Here is a 16866-nt window from a genome sequence, read left to right on the forward strand (position 1 = left end):
AGGAAAATAAAAAATAGAATGAGTTGATAATAATGATAATAGTAATAACACAGACAAAGTGCAAACTAGATAAAAGCCAATAATAATAATAACACAGACAAAGTGCAGACTAGATAAAAACCAATTAGTAAAAATGAGTAAAAACTAAACATGGGAACACGATTGTTGCTCAACTAGCCATAATTTTGTTTGTTTTTTTATATATATCTGATAGTATATATCTGTATCATGAATCAATTTAAGTGGACCCCGACTTAAACAAGTTGAAAAACTTATTCGGGTGTTACCATTTAGTGGTCAATCGTACGGAATATGTACTTCACTGTGCAACCTACTAATAAAAGTCTCAATCAATCAATCAATCAAACGTGTTCCCTTTTATGTCTCATAGCCCATAAATGTGATGTGTTCAAAAAAGCCTGATTAAAGTTAGAAACAGAGGCATCACAAGTTTTGTTTTTTGTTTTTTTTAAAGACAGGGGAGACTTAACCCTCAGGAGATGCACTAGTGGTAATACAGTCATAATAACAATATTGTAATGTATAGTAGTGTTCAATTGAGATTACATGTGTCATCTAATTTTTACTTTGCACTCAGAAGTAAAGTAATATTTGAAAGATTTAGAATCATATTTAAGTAAATAATGGCGGATTATATGATTATTTAAATTAATATTATGGCCACTTAATATTAAATTTGTTAGCACTTTTTTGTAAGGAAAAAAAAAATCCTTAAAACCTCTTAAAGCCCAAGCTGTTTGTTTACATGCTTTTTTTTCTCTCTTTGCTATTTGGGCTTATTGGGCCCTAAATAGAATAAAAACTAAGAATCATCTTTTGATATGATGTACTTAGTCCATAAGTAACAAACGTGTACTTCATGTTTAGTGACATGCTAATTCTTATTTATACACTTTTTTTCCCCAATTCCATTGTATGTTATACTCTCCTGACACCACCAGATGGCAGTATAAGTGTCCACATAAGCAGCCATAAGACCCCAATTCAGTAGTGTACAAAATTTTGGAAATTAAGAGCTAAAAGGTGCTGTCCACGCATGTGGCCACTAAGTCTTTAGAGACCAAATATTTATTGCCATGGCAGTAGGGGGTTTATCTCGATATGTCCTAGATCAGGTGTTCTTAAACTTTTTGACCTGGCCCCCAACTTTTCCACTACAGAGGGACCCGGGTCCCACTCAAATACTAACACTAAATTAGAATTCTTACTCTTGATTTTAATCATATTCAATAACTATATCTAACCTACTTACAGTTTAACAGGATAACCCCAAGAAATAAAAACCTAAAAATAAATAATAATCAAATATACTGCAGAAGAAGGGAATCATAAATAACTGATGAAAAATACATTTATATATGCAGTGCTAAAATGAACACATTCTAAGAAAATCAATAATAATATATATGTTTTTTTAAATAAACTGTTAGTAAAGTTGAAGTGCAAGTGAAAATACATCTTCCCCAGTTTAGTCATATTTTTTGTGCTTAAGAAACCTCTCAGACTTTTTAGTTCAAGACTTTTTCTGTTTCTTTGAGATTGTCGTTACTGCCACAAGTGGTGTAAAAGTGTATTACAACTGAGTAACGCTGCGGCCCCCACAGACCCCAGCTGAGGAACAGATATTTTTTGATGGCCCTCTCGGGGGCGCTCGAGGCCCAAGAATGGACACTGGCAAAGCCCTTAGAGCAGACCTGGGCATTCTGCGGCCCGCGGGCCGCATCCGGCCCTTTGTACGTCCCTGTCCGGTCCGCGTGAGGCCAATCATAAATTACAAAATAAATTTTAAAAAGTATCTATTTCGAGTGTGCAATACAACGGTGCTGCTTTTGTTTTGAAAAGCGTTATTTGTATTACTTCCGTGCGGACGTATGCTCGTGCGTGCAGCGGCAATCACAAATACAAAATACATTTTAAAAAAACATCTTTGTCGTGCGTGCAATACAACTGTGCTGCTTTTATTTTGAAAAGTGTTATATGTGCGTATGTCCTGTGAGGGAAGGCGCACAGCGACAAGTGATGCCCGGTTATCCCCGAGACGCTAAAAAGAGAAAAGTTGATGACGAATGGCGTGTTTTAAAAAAGACATGGACTGCCAAGTAAAGGTAAAGCCGTGTGCTTATTTGTGGTACACACGTTGCTGTCTTTAAAGAATATAGTGTAACGACCTGCTGAAGTTGTCTTCTTGAGTTGCGTAAATGAGAAGTGAGGAGACGTGCATGTGGAAGGAACGAGATATGTTGAGCTGTGTTAGTATAGCTTGCTCAATAAAAGTTTAAAAAGTGCGTCAGACTTCGTGTGCACTTCTTCTGGAGCTACAATTGGTGTCAGAAGTAAAACTTTGCGCATACTGCACTGTTTGTGTGCTACGTCATCGGGAGGTACGTGCCACGTGAGGAGCTCGCCGCAAAGAGAGAGAGAGACAGAGAGAGAGAGAGAGAGAGAGAGAGAGACAGAGACAGAGAGAGACAGCGTTTACAGGTGCAGCCACGCTGCTTGCCACGGGGGGAATTCCGCCCTCAATGAAGACTCCCAGGTTTGATGGCAAGGCGAACTGGGAGGCATTTCATCCCACTTGTGACATCAATTGTAGCGTCCAGAAGAAGTGCACACCAAGTCTGACGCTCTTGTTAAACTTTTATTGAGCAACCTATACTAATACAGCTCAACTTATCTCGTTCTTTCCAAAAGGAAAACCAATCCTCACTCCTCATTTCCGCAACAGCAATGCTTCTTCCTTCTTCACCAATCACCTTACAGGCGTGCTACGTTCACAACAAAGAGGATGCAGGATGAAGTGACAGAAATTGAAATTTTTGTATTGTAATATACATCAGGAAGTGTTGTGTAAGAAAGTGTTAAAAATAAAACCATCAAAAGCCATCTGCTTTTGTATAAAGATAAGTTAGGTTAAATGAAAATATTAGTATCTATCTTACGGTATATCAAAAATAATTTGAGCAAAATTTAATTGAAATATTGTCGGTGTGGCCCTCCAGCAGTGCTCGGGTTGCTCATGCGGCCCCCGGTAAAAATTAATTGCCCACCCCTGCCTTAGAGGGATGCCACAAAAGTATGTGTTCCTCGGTTGGAGTCCGTATGGCACTCAGTTGTAATACACTTTTACACCACTTGCTGCAGTAATCCATCCATGTTATGATAAATGATAAATGGGTTATACTTGTATAGCGCTTTTCTACCTTCAAGGTACTCAAAGCGCTTTGACAGTATTTCCACATTCACCCATTCACACACACATTCACACACTGATGGCGGGAGCTGCCATGCAAGGTGCTAACCAGCAGCCATCAGGAGCAAGGGTGAAGTGTCTTGCCCAAGGACACAACGGACGTGACTAGGATGGTAGAAGGTGGGGATTGAACCCCAGTAAACCAACAACCCTCTGATTGCTGACCCAGCCACTCTACCAACTTCGCCACGCCGTTCTACCGCTTGTCCCTTTTTGGGTGGCCGGGGGTGCTGGAGCCCATCCCAGCTGCACTTGGGCAGAAGGCGTGGTACACCCTGGACAAGTCACAAGCTCATCGCAGGGCCAACACAGATAGACAGACAACATTCACACTCACATTCACACACTAGGGACCATTTAGTGTTGCCAATCAACCTATCCCCAGGTGCATGTCTTTGGAGGTGGGAGGAAGCCGGAGTCCCCGGAGGGAACCCACGCAGTCACAGAGAGAACATGCTAATTCCAAACAGAAAAACACAGAGCCCAGGTATTGAACTCAGGACCTTGGTATTGTGAAGCACACACACTCACCCCTGTTCCACTGTGCTGCCCTGTGGCAGTAAACAACGAACAAACAGAAAAAGACTGGAGCTAACTGCATATGTTTTTTGAGCGCAAACATTATGACTGAAGTGGTAAAGCTATATTTTCATTTGCACTTTAATTTTATTGGCAGTCTACTTAAGAAACATATTCATTATTAATTTAGTTTAATTTAATTCTGGGGTCCAGAATTTGGTGCTATGCCCTTGGTAGAAGGGGTGTACCTTGGTCTTTTTCATTAAGAAAAATGGCATCCAATATTACAGGTGCATTTTATGGGAAGAGGAAAAGTATGTTGACAAAAATGTAAACACAACACTTTTGTTTTTGCTCCCATTTTTCATGAATATACTCAAATATGTAAAACTTTGAGTTTTACACACAAAATATATATTGCTCTCAAATATTGTTCACAAATCTGTCTAATGCTGTGTTAGTGAGCATTTCTTCTTTGCCAAGATAACCCATCCCACCTCACAGGTGTGGCATATCAAGATGCTGATCAAACAGCATGATTGTTGCACAGGTGTGCCTTATGCTGCCCACGATAAAAGGCCACTCTGAAATGTGCAGTTTTGCTTTATTGTCTGGGGGGGTCAGAAAAGCAGTCACTATCTGGTGTGACCACTATTTGCCTCACGCAGTGCAGCACATCTCCTTCACATAGAGTTGATCAGGTTGTTAATTGTGGCCTGTGGAATGTTGGTCCACTCCTCTTCAATGGCTGTGCGAAGTTGCTGGATATTGGCAGGAACTGCAACACGCTGTCGTATCGGGCGGATGCAGGTTGGATGCAAAAAAAGACTGGTGTAAGAGTTTTTTGAAGGAATTTTCGGACAGAATCACAGAAACAAAACTTTTGAATGTCTCAGAGTATATTTAATAGGCTCTGTGGATTGATGGGAGGAGTTTTAAATCCGAAGGTCAGAAAAGGCCGTTCGTGCCCCAACTGACACTGTTCCAGATGAAGGTTGCCATACATTGTTCTGGATTATCATGCCAGTTATGCGGAAAATTATCAGTTTGGCTTGCACAATTGCAGTGTGAAGAGGCTTGTGTACGCTTTATTATTCGCCTTTAGTATACCTGCTTCATTATCTTTCATCTCATTCGTATTTTGTTCGAGAGTCCAAATTAAGCCGGCATTTTACATTTCCTTAGCTACCTTCTTAAATAATGTTTATTTTTCTTTACCATCGATGCACTTCAAAATGCTCTGTTCTTTTAATTTGTGAAGTTAATAAACAGTATCCTCTTCATTACAACTGTTGACATGTTTTTATTGTATGGTATCTGCTTCCGGGTTGTATCCCACGTATAGAGACTGGCGTATGCGCGACACGAATGGTCGTCTCTGGCCGCACACATGTACCACCTCGAGAGAGCTGGTTTCCAATTGCATAAACCAGGATTAAGGTATTTTAATGGGTTATAGGAGGCTTATTTAGAGCCAAACTATTTGAGAAATCGGACTCATTTAGTGCATGGACATGTACTGCCTACTCTGGTGACAAGCTGGGCTGTTCACACACACCATTTGGCACCAACTTGGGCATGAAAGGTAGAAGTGCCAAATGGCACTGCTTTGGTAGTTCTTTTGTTAGAGTTACAGGAGGAAAAGGAATTGGATAACAAGCTGATCCTCATTTGGCATAGTCGTTCCCCACACTTGTTCTTCGGTTCTTTACAACGAACATTCTTCATGACATCCCAATGACAAAAGGCTGACAAGGACAGGAACATTAATGAGTAACAGGGTTCTAAAGGAAAAATGGAAGATGGACATCAGAGATAATCATAAAAAGCCTTCCTGAATTTGCTGTCATTAGGTGGTTGGACAGCAAGCCTATGGCATTGAACCTCAGGACACATGCAGAAGATGGTCCAAGAAAGACATGTTTTAAGGTGTTAATAAGTCCATTGGTAATTGCTAAGTATAATGTTTCATGTTTTATATGAATTGTGTATGTTTGTTTCATTCTGCCTTGATGCTGAATTATTACTGTCTGCACAACTATTTGACCTCTCTGTACCATGAAAGAAATCTTGACCTTACATGACCAACATGGACTTGACCGAATGTTGACTTTCTAAAGCGGGGATGGGCAAAGTCTGGCCTGTTGGTCTTTTTAATCTGGCCCGCCAAATAGAACAAAATTAGACAAAGATCTGTTTTGAGAATTTCCACAACAAAACTGATACTAGACTTCGACACATTGGCAAAAAAGGGTGATCAACAACACTGCTCCCACTGAGAGAGAAGGTAAGTGTTTACCCTCTAATACCATTTTTGTGTTTCTTTGAGACTCTGATATGATATTGTTAAAAATAGATGTATAGCCCATGTTTGGAAAATCTACTCTTAGTTCCAACATATATGATCTGCTTTGAAATGCATCATGTGTTTGCCCGGCCCGTCTGTCAAATTTCAAAAGCCAATGTGGCCCCTGAGCCAAAACGTTTGCCCACCCCTGTTCTAAAGCAGTGGTCCCCAACCACCGGGCCACGGCCCGGTACCGGTCCGTGGATCGATTGGTACCGGGCCGCACAAGAAATAAAAAAATAAATACATTTTTATTTTTTATTAAATCAACATAAAAAACAAAAGATACACTTACAATTAGTGCACCAACCCAAAAAAACCTCCCCCATTTACACTCATTCACACTCATTCGCACAAAAGGGTTGTTTCTTTCTGTTATTAATATTTCTGGTTCCTACTTTATATATCAATAGATCAATACAGTCTGCAGGAATACAGTCCGTAAGCACACATGATTGTATTTCTTTATGACAAAAAAAGAAATATATATATATATAAAATAAAATTTAAAAAAAAATAAAAATAGAAAATACATATATATATACCATAACCCCCCCGCCCACCTCCCGGTCTGTGGGAACAATTTTCCAGCGTTGACCGGTCCACAGCTACAAAAAGGTTGGGGACCACTGTTCTAAAGGATGGCCTCCTGCATTGGGAAATGCATTTTTCAGTTTTTTTGACATTAGCAACCACCAAATCAGGGCTTCAGTATAAAAGTGACTTACCAAGTTCTGGGGAAGAGCCCACTGACGTTCCATGACTTCGAACTGCTCTTTGATGAAGGGTTGATTACTCGGGGCCCGGGGCACAGGCAGATCATAAGCAGCTCTAAATCTCGATGACAAGGTTATTTAACTGGCAGCTAGGGGGACAAATCTAGCCTGGGACTGACACCATACCAGCCCCCAAGTTCACTACATACTGTAACTTGGGAGACTAACATTTTTGCAGAAAATTCCTAAATACACTAGAGTGCTCCTGTTGTAAATAGGAACTTTGACTAGTGTGAACACAGGCTACTGTGAGCCTTGCATTGATATTTAACCTTCTAAAGGCCTGCGTCAACAACAGTGGACATTTGTATTTGCATAGCAAGGCTATTTTCTTCAGAAAATTGTAACTAGTAAAAAATAGACAAAAAACAAATGTCCACATAAGATGCATGTTCTCAAAATAAGAATAATAGTGAAGGTTGAAGTGTGTCACCCGGGTCCTTAGCTTTCTGAAAATGTGGCCCCTAAGAACATTTTAGTTGAATTGCCCTTCCATAAATGGAGGACAAAGATTATGCATGTAGGTGTTGCAGATCATGATGTGCATGGACTGCAAAACATTATTTTGAGTTTCCGCGAAGGGATAAGCACACAAGTGATGCAGTAGTCATGTGGATGTAATTGTATTGCGTTACTCTGTCCACTGTTGGGGACACATAACTACTTAAAAAAATAAAATACTTTTTTTTCAGTATTCTGATCACCTCATAAAGATTGGAGAATTGGACAATGGTTTTCTTTTGTAAAACCATCTATTGTAAAATATACTTTTCCAGACATGTGTTAACAAATGTGTGTGATTTGTGTGTGTGTAAAGCCCATAAGATAGGATAAACTGTATTCATCCCCACAATGGGGAAATCCTGAGGTTGCAGTGTAGATTCAAAAAGTACAAAAAATAAGGTAAAACCACATGAAAACCAGAGGGAAATACTTTAGTGGCGCTATTTCTACATACAACTACTCAAGTAAAGCGCAACAGAAGAAAAAAATTGCAATAAATAGATATTGCACAAATATGATTGCACCATACATAGACAAAACAAAACAAAAACACAATTTCAACACCCACATTAACCCCAGTAGCCTTTGCGGTGCTCCACACACATGGGGCGAGGCAGCGCAATTTGATACCAATGTGCTCTAAGACACCTTCTTACGATTGATTCTGACCTATGTTAAATGTTTTTGTAAGATAGAAGTTGGGTATTAGTGATGCCACTGTTTTACACAACATATTTTCATACGATCTCCAGAACAAACTTGACTCGACTTCAAAATGCACTTTTCTCATCGTTGGTCTGAAGTTTGCGAATTCCCAGCTCTCTCGAACGCAGCAATTGAACAGCGCATTGAGGCGATGTCATGACATTTTTGCATGTCTTATTTCACCTAATATTTATTTCCAGAATCAAAAATAGTTTCTTGAAAGAAAATGTCATTGCTTACTCATCTAAGAACTAAGAAACCAGAAGGAAAGACTTCAGTGGGGCTATTTCTCAGAGGTGTGGACTCGAGTCACATGACTTGGACTCGAGTCAGACTCGAGTCATGAATTTGATGACTTTAGACTCGACTTGACAAAATGTAAAGAGACTTGCAACTCGACTTAGACTTTAACATCAATGACTTGTGACTTCACTTGGACTTGAGCCTTTTGACTTGACATGACTTGCTACTTTCCCCAAAACCCAAAGCTTAAAAAGTTATTTGGGAGCGCTCCGTATCTTTCATTTTGTACGTGTCTGTCTATCAGCGTGTGTGCTGCCTGTCAGCTGGTGCGCTGTCAGTACAACAGCCAATCAAATTAGTTATACGTTGTTTTCATCACACAGCATTCATCCAATCAAATTGCAGGACAACCACCGAACAAGAGTTGTCAAACAATGCGGCAGAGAGAAACAATTATGCCAAAGTTGGTTTCGTTCGGGTATAAAAACTACGACTTGGTCAACAAAAAACGAATTGCGTATGCAAATCACGCAGTTCGAATATTACAGACGGAGACGCAACAACTTCCAACTTCGTTCGACATTTGAAGTTGCCCAAAGAAGGGTAAGTTTTGAATGTAAGATAACGTTTATTGGCTAAGTAACATGACTTTTATTTGCTGTGTAGTTAAATCAGTGAGGCTGTAAACTCACTGCTAACGTTATAACCATAGACATCTTATAAGGGTACACAGCATCGAGCGCTACTGCCTACTGGCGCAGACGAGACGCGGGGCCGCCATCTTGGAGTGGTGATCCGCTCCACTCAGTGCAATTCATTTGTCAGGAGCAATGAACTGTCAGCGCATTTAATTCATTTTACCTCACTGAATACCACTGATTTTCACGCGGTTTTTTGTCATACGTGTAGCTATGATAACGGACACATGTTTTGGCAAGTTTTATTATTCATAGTTTGCTTAACAGTAATATAATATTCTTATACACTATAAGTGACCAGACGTCCGAGATCAAAACTGGGAATATAATCCCAGAGAAGGGGGAAACAACGGTAAGCTATTTTTAAATTGAAGAAACAATATGATTAGGTTATATATACATGCGTATATCCTACATAAACAATGTATGAATACATTAGATATCTATATATCCTAGGGACCTATAGACTGTATCTCTGTTGCTGCAGCAGCAGAGAGTTTATTCTGTCTTGACACTGTGTATTGATATTTTGTATTACATTCTTCCCTTAAATGATAATGTTTACAGTGATTGTTATGTATTTTTTATGTATGTCGCTTTGGATAAAAGCGTCTGCCAAATACTTAAACATATATAAACACCTGAAAGTCTTTATATCAGCTAAAACCACCAATTTGTTTCACTACATTCAGAATAAAACCAAATGCTGTTTTACCCAACAATGTTAGTATTTGAATATTGTTACTTGAAGACTTATTCCTGGTTACAATTATACTGTTAAGAAAGTATTGTCTTATATTTTGCCTAAAATGAGAGTGCATCATAATCAGTGGCGGCTGGTGAATTTTGTTTTAGGTGGGGCTGAAAGTTTGTAAACCAAACCCCTGTAGGGGCGTCATCCTCCCCCAGAAGATTTATTTGTGATTTTCACATACAAATATTGAATATCTTTGCTCCTTCTCAACTCTGTGGTAATATTATTTTCATAAAATACAACCAATAGTATGTTAATGTTTGTTTTTGCAAATGTGTTTATTCTGTAAAGGAATGAGTTAAATGTTTAAAATTGTTTAAACTATTAAAATTACTGTTAATAGTGCTATTATGAATTGCAATGTCAGCACTATTTTTTTTCTTGCAATTTCAAATGCACTTGTTTTAATAAATAAATACAGCGTTTTAAAAGCATACACAATCTGTGTAAAAATATTAGTCTGTGGTTAAAAGGACTTGAAAGGACTCGAAACTCAAAATGCATGACTTGGGACTCGACTTGAGACTTTCCAGTCTTGACTTTGGACTTGACTCGGGACTTGCCTGTCTTGACTCGGGACTTGACTCGAGACTTGAGGGCAAAGACTTGAGACTTACTTGTGACTTGCAAAGCAATGACTTGGTCCCACCTCTGCTATTTCTACATACAACTACTCAAGTAAAACACAACGACATTTTTGTTGTTGTTGCAATAAATAGATATTGCACAAATAAGATTGCACCATACATAGACAAAACAAAACAAAAACACAATTTCAACACCCACATTAACCCCAGTGGCCTTTGAGGTGCTTCACACCATGTCTGATGGGGCGAGGCAGCGCAATTTGATACCAATGCGCTATAAGACCCCATCTTACGATCTATTCTGACCTATGTTGAAAGTTTTTGTTCGATAGAAGTTGGGTATTAGTGATGCCATATTTTTAGACCAAACTTGACTCGACTTCAAAACGCACTTTTTCCTCATCGTTGGGTCTGAAATATGCGAGTTCCCAGCTCACTCGAACGCAGCAGTTGTACAGCGCATTGAGGCGATGTCATGACATTTTTTGCATGTCTTATTTCACCTACTATCTATTTCCAGAATATAAAATAGTTTATTGAAAGAAAATGTAATTGCTTACTCATTTAGGAACTAAGAAACTTGCTTTTTGATTTGATATCATCTTGAAGACACACACACACAAACACACACACACATTGAGGGAGAGAGAAAAATGGCGGCTTTATGCTGCTCTCTATGATCCAGTGCTTGGAGCCGGTTTGGGAGCTTTTTTAACAGGAATAATCATGGTGAACACACGGAACAGCTCGCGGCCGGGCGTCGGTCCCTTCATCTCCTCCAGGACCCGTTCTTCGTCGAGGAACGAGCACCACTCAGACGATCATGTAAGCCGGTTTCCTCTTTTCTCTTGCCCGGTGAGCTGGCTCGCCGTGTGGCCTGGATGATAGGTACCCCTACTGAGGCATTGTTCCCCGGCGAAAAGATACCGGTGCCGGGCTTGGCACCCACCGGACCACGGTCATATATCACGCAACACTTGAACGGAGCCATTTGAACGCCTGTCATTTACTCTTGATCGTATTTCAGAGCGTTTAAACTGGTGCTAGGCGACATTAGCTTGTGGCCAGGCTCGAGTTGAGTTCCCTTTGTGTTTGCCACTTGTACCGGGAGACTTCGCTTCACATGTGTCCTCCCGCTTTACCTCCTAACAGTCACTTGTCCCGGAGTTCGACAGAGAGGTTTTTACCGCTGAAATTGATCACCACCGGGGGGATTTTAAACAGTTTGATCCTCATTAGATTACGCTAAAGCGCGGGCGCTAACGCTAGCCCAACTGCTAGCTTGTTGTGGGGGAAGGGATCACAACAGTTGGCTGGCTCTTGTCCGTTATTAAAGCAAGTCTGAACTTGGGGAACTTTAGGCGTTAATTCTGTACGTTCATCTTTTTAACACACGCTTTTACCATAAAATCACACATTTCTGCACTTTACAAACCGTGCATGATGCAAGCTGACTGACGTCCTTTGTCTCAGACTGTAAACATTTCTCAAAAGGAGACCAAGTTTTAGAACTTTCAAGTTTTGTTGGTGCACGATTCATTATAAAAGCTTCATTTGCCAAGTGTTGTTCATCATTTCAAAGTGTTGCAAACTACTGTAACTTAATTCACAGTGTCAATTTGTTAGGAACAGGGTTCGTATGTGTGCTTAAATACCTTGAAAATGCTTTGATTTTAATGTTGTGTTTTCAAGGTTAGAAACATGCTTGAATTTTGGGTGAAGTGCTTGGAAATGTTCATCGTATTTCTCAGCAGTCTGACTCAATAGGCTAATTATAAAATGGAAAAAAATAAAATAAGTTTCCTTAAAAATGAAAGCTACACACTTGATCTGATGGCTTTGCACGAGCCCTTACATTAGGTTGTTGTCATGCCGGCTCTGTGTCGCCCCCAAGAGGACAGTGGTGCATCGGTCCATCATGCCGGGAGGTTTTCGTTTTAATGAACATGATATATGCATGATTTATGATACAAAAAGACAAGTAAACAATAATAATTATTGTTATTTCTTGTAAGGAATGATGTATACAGTAAACCAGTGTTTTTCAACCACTCTGTTGTGGCACACTAGTGTGCCGTGAGATAGTCTGGTGTGCCGTGGGAGATTATCTAATTTCAACCTATGTGGGTTAAAAATATTTTTTGTAAACCAGTAATTATAGTCTGCAAATGATGTGTTGTTGTTGAGTGTCGGTACTGTCCAGAGATCGGCAGAGTAACCGTGTAATACTCTTCCATATCAGTAGGTGGCAGCCGGTAGCTAATTGCTTTGTAGATGTCGGAAACAGCGTGACGCAGCGTGCAGGTAAAAAGGTATCTAATGCTTAAACCAAAAATAAACAAAAGGTGAGTGCCCCTAAGAAAAGGCCTTAAAGCTTAGGAATGGCTATGCAGAACAAAACTAAAACTGAACTGGCTACGAAGTAAACAAAAACAGAATGCTGGACAACAGCAAAGACTTACTGTGGAGCAAAGACGGCGTCCACAAAGTACATCCGAACACGACATGACAATCAACAATGTCCACACAAAGAAGGATAAAAACAACTGAAATATTCTTGATTGCTAAAACAAAGTAAATGCGGGAAATATCGCTCAAAGAAAGACATGAAACTGCTACAGGAAAATAGAAAAAGAAGAGGAAAAGTCACCAAAATAGGAATGCAAGACAAGAACTTAAACACTACACACAGGAAAACAGCAAAAAAGTCAAAATAAGTCACGGTGTGATGTGACATTACACCCACTTTGAGACAAGAGCTATATTGATGCATGCTTGGTTATGGTTTAAATTCATATCCAACAATTGCGTTGTTGAGTTCAACTGAGTTTCTTTTTTTAAATGATTTCTGCTGGTGGTGTGCCTCCGGATTTTTTCAACGCCAAAAATGTGCCTCAGCTCAAAAAAGGTTGAAAAACACTGCAGCAAACGTTGTTTGCAAACACCAATGACTTTGAATAGTCTACAGAAACACTGCTTCATTATTTTATGCCCCATTCAGTTAATGATAACTGCTGGTTCAATGTTAGGCTTAGGTTTTAGCAGAATTTCTGTATTTTTCCTACAGACAGCATTAGGTGACCTCAAACAACAGCTATGGATTGATTCACACTGTTTTTCGCCTTTTGAAGGATACTCAAGCCCCGCGACCCCAAAAGGGACAAGCGGTAGAAAATGGATGGATGGAAAAAACGGAAAATTGATCTTGAAAGTCCTTAAAAAGTGCTTGAATTTGGCCATGGAAAAGGTGTGTACGAAACCTGTAGGAAATTCTATACCAAGCCAGGCCTGAGTTGATCCATAAAAGACATCACAGTGCATTATAGTATTCCCTTAACATCACAGCAAAGTGTTTTTTCTAAAACATGAAATGTGATGACGTGGATATCATAGCAATGGTGTCATAGCAGTGTCTACTGTCAAATCATATTGCACTGATCACAGCCACAAGGGGCATTTCAGGTACTACCATTACCGACCACTATGTACTCCACAGTCTCTTCTTTTCTTGCTGCCCTCAGTTTCTTCTTTTTTCCTCTGTTATTTGTGTCTTTCCGAGTGGTAAGTCTGTTGTGGCCGTTTTTGTTCTACTTTGCTGCAGGTAGCATTGCGCTGGAAATGCTACCTGTGGGTTGCATTCAATTACCATAAAATCACACATTTCTGCCTTTTACAAACCATGCATTATGCAAGCCGACTGACGTCCTTTGTCTCAGACTGTAAACATTTCTCAAAAGGAGACATGTTTTAGCACTTTAGAGTTTGGTTGGTGCACAATTTATTATAAATGCTTCATTTCCTGAGGTTTGTTCATCATTTCAAAGTGTTGCAAACTACTGTAAATTATTTCAAAAAGTGTCAATTTGTTTAGAAATGTTGTACCTCCAAAAACATGCACCTGGGGATAGGTTGATTGGCAACACTAAATTGGCCCTAGTGTGTGAATGTGAGTGTGAATTAGGGCTGGGCAATATATCGAATATACTCGATATTTCGCAGGTTTGTCTCTGTGCGATATAGAAAATGACTATTGTGATATTCGAGTATACGTTCTCACGCAGTTGCTTTTAGCTGCGGGCATTACACTAAAGGCGTTTATCACTTTTTCTTGTCTCTCATTCTCACAGAGACATAAAACAAGCGCACCTTCTGACATACGTCACATACTGTCGCGCGTGCGCAACGTCATACGCCCTTGCGGAGCAGAGAGGTAGCGGCATGGGTAACGTTAGCTGTGATGCTAGCGGTGCGGTGCGAGTGGTAATACAAGAGAAAGAAGGTGTGAATCTGGTAACAAATGGAGGAAGAATAATTAATTCCGAAGAAAAACAGCACGGGGTCCATCGTCTGGCAGTGGTTTGGCTTCAAGCGGGAATATGTTGAACAGACAACCGTAATATGTCAAGTATGCGGCAAAAGCGTTGCTACAAAAAGTAGCATTACTGCTAATTTGTAGCATAATTTGAAAAGTCACCCGCTAGAGAATGAAGAGTGCTTGAAACTCCGCATGTCAACATCTCGACAGGTGCCCGACCAACAAAATGCCCAAGCAACCATTTCCACATCAACACCGTATGAAAAAAATAGTCAACAGAAGGAGATAACGTTCGCCGTAACCTACCACATAGCGAAGGACATACACTATTTGATTTCCTATTATGCAGCTCATTTTTATTTGACAGTTTTTGAAGTATCTTGTGTGACATCATGCACAAAAGTGCACTTTATTTGTTTTAAACTATTGTAGTGGTGTTCTGTACAAAAAGTGCACTTTAATTTAGTGTTGTTTTGATGTGTCATCTTAGTGACGTCATGCACAAAAGTGCACTCATAGCTTGTTTTAAAATGTCTCTGACAATCTTGCACTTTCTGTTTTGAAATTACATGAATGTTTGTGCCACTGCTTAATAACTGTTTAATAAACACCGTTTTGGTAAGTTGACTTAGTTGTGATTTCCCTCTCTGAATGAAAGTTTAAAATGAGCATATATTAATGCAGTATGAACAAGAATGTTTTAATGGAGACACATAGAATCATCATACTGGTGTGAGTATATATATCAAGTCTTAATTCAAGGCTAAGGCAAAATATCAAGATACATATCATGTATCGTGATATGGCCTAAAAATATTGAGATATTAATAAAAGGCCATATCGCCCAGACCTAGTGTGAATGTTGTCTGTCTATCTGTATTGGTGGCGACTTGTCCAGGGTGTACCCCTCCTTCCGCCCGAATGCAGCTGAGATAGGTTCCAGCACCCCCTGCGCTCCCGAAAGGGACAATCGATAGAAAATGGATGGATGAATGTAGGGCTGCAACTAACAACTAATTTGATAATTGATTAATCTGTCGATTATTACTTCGATTAATCGATTAATAATCGGATAAAAGAGACAAACTACATTTCTATCCTTTCCTGTATTTTATTGGAAAAAAAACAGCATACTGGCACCATACTTATTTTGATTATTGTTTCTCAGCTGTTTGTAAATGTTGCAGTTTATAAATAAAGGTTTATTTTAAAAAAAAAGAAGAAAAAAAAAAAGTAGCCTCTGCGCATGCGCATAGCATAGATCCAACAAATTGATGACTAAATTAATCGCCAACTATTTTTATAATCGATTTAATCGATTAGTTGTTGCAGCCCTAGATGGATGTTGCACCAAGCCAGGCCTGAGTTGGTCCATAAAAGACATCACAGTGTATTATATGGGGGATGGCGTGGCGCGGTTGGGAGAGTGGCCGTGACAGCAACCTGAGGGTTCCTGGTTCAATTCCCAGCTTCTACCAACCAAGTCACATCCATTGTGTCCTTGAGCAAGACACTTCACCCTTGCTCCTGATGGGTCGTGGTTAGCGCCTTGCATGGCACCTCCTGCCATCAGTGTGTGAATGTGTGTGCGAATGGGTGAATGTGGAAATAGTGTCAAAGCGCTTTGAGTACCTTGAAGGTAGAAAAGCGCTATACAAGTATAACCCATTTACCAATTATAGTTATCCCTTAACATCACAGCAAAGCCTATAGGATGTAAATATTTCTTGAGGTTATGAAATGGTTTCCTGTAGCTACGGTATAGGCCTTGCTCTAATACATTTTTCTGATGCCCACTTGTCCCTCAACCCGGCGAGGGACAAGTAGTAGAAAATGGATGGATATATTGTCCCACAAATTATTTCAGATCAATATTATTGTCAGCATACTTTGAGACTAAATTAAGCTACAATGTAATCGTAATGCAAAATGATACTACATGTATTTCTTTCAAGCGCATTAAATGGCTGTCAAAAGTCAAGGCTCTCACAGATCTAAGACCAGATCCTCAGTCAGTGGGGACTGTGTGGTTCCTAAGTTCAGAATTTTTTTTGGACAGTTCACCTTTCCTCTAACCGTTAGAGTCTAACGGAGCCAGAGTGTAGAACACTCTTCCCACTAAATAAAATCTGCAATTGATTCATTGT

General features: G+C 39.7%; 1 protein-coding gene across 4 annotated transcripts in view; it reads left to right on the top strand.

Moving 5' to 3' along the window:
* The first annotated feature begins 10859 nt into the window (after positions 1-10859).
* Positions 10860-16866, top strand: part of atad2b (ATPase family AAA domain containing 2B) — a 152732-nt gene continuing 146725 nt past the window's right edge. For 2 of the 4 annotated variants that reach the window (XM_062044939.1, XM_062044940.1), the window contains exon 1: positions 10860-11229. In XM_062044939.1, coding sequence (XP_061900923.1) covers positions 11131-11229 — 99 coding nt within the window. In that variant the 5' untranslated portion in view covers positions 10860-11130. Of the gene's footprint in view, positions 11230-13844; positions 13867-13892; positions 13966-16866 lie in introns of those variants that run through there. The other 2 variants (XM_062044942.1, XM_062044941.1) reach the window with 2 other exon arrangements.

The sequence above is a fragment of the Entelurus aequoreus genome, linkage group LG04 (assembly GCF_033978785.1).
Source record: "Entelurus aequoreus isolate RoL-2023_Sb linkage group LG04, RoL_Eaeq_v1.1, whole genome shotgun sequence".
NCBI lineage: Eukaryota > Metazoa > Chordata > Actinopteri > Syngnathiformes > Syngnathidae > Entelurus > Entelurus aequoreus.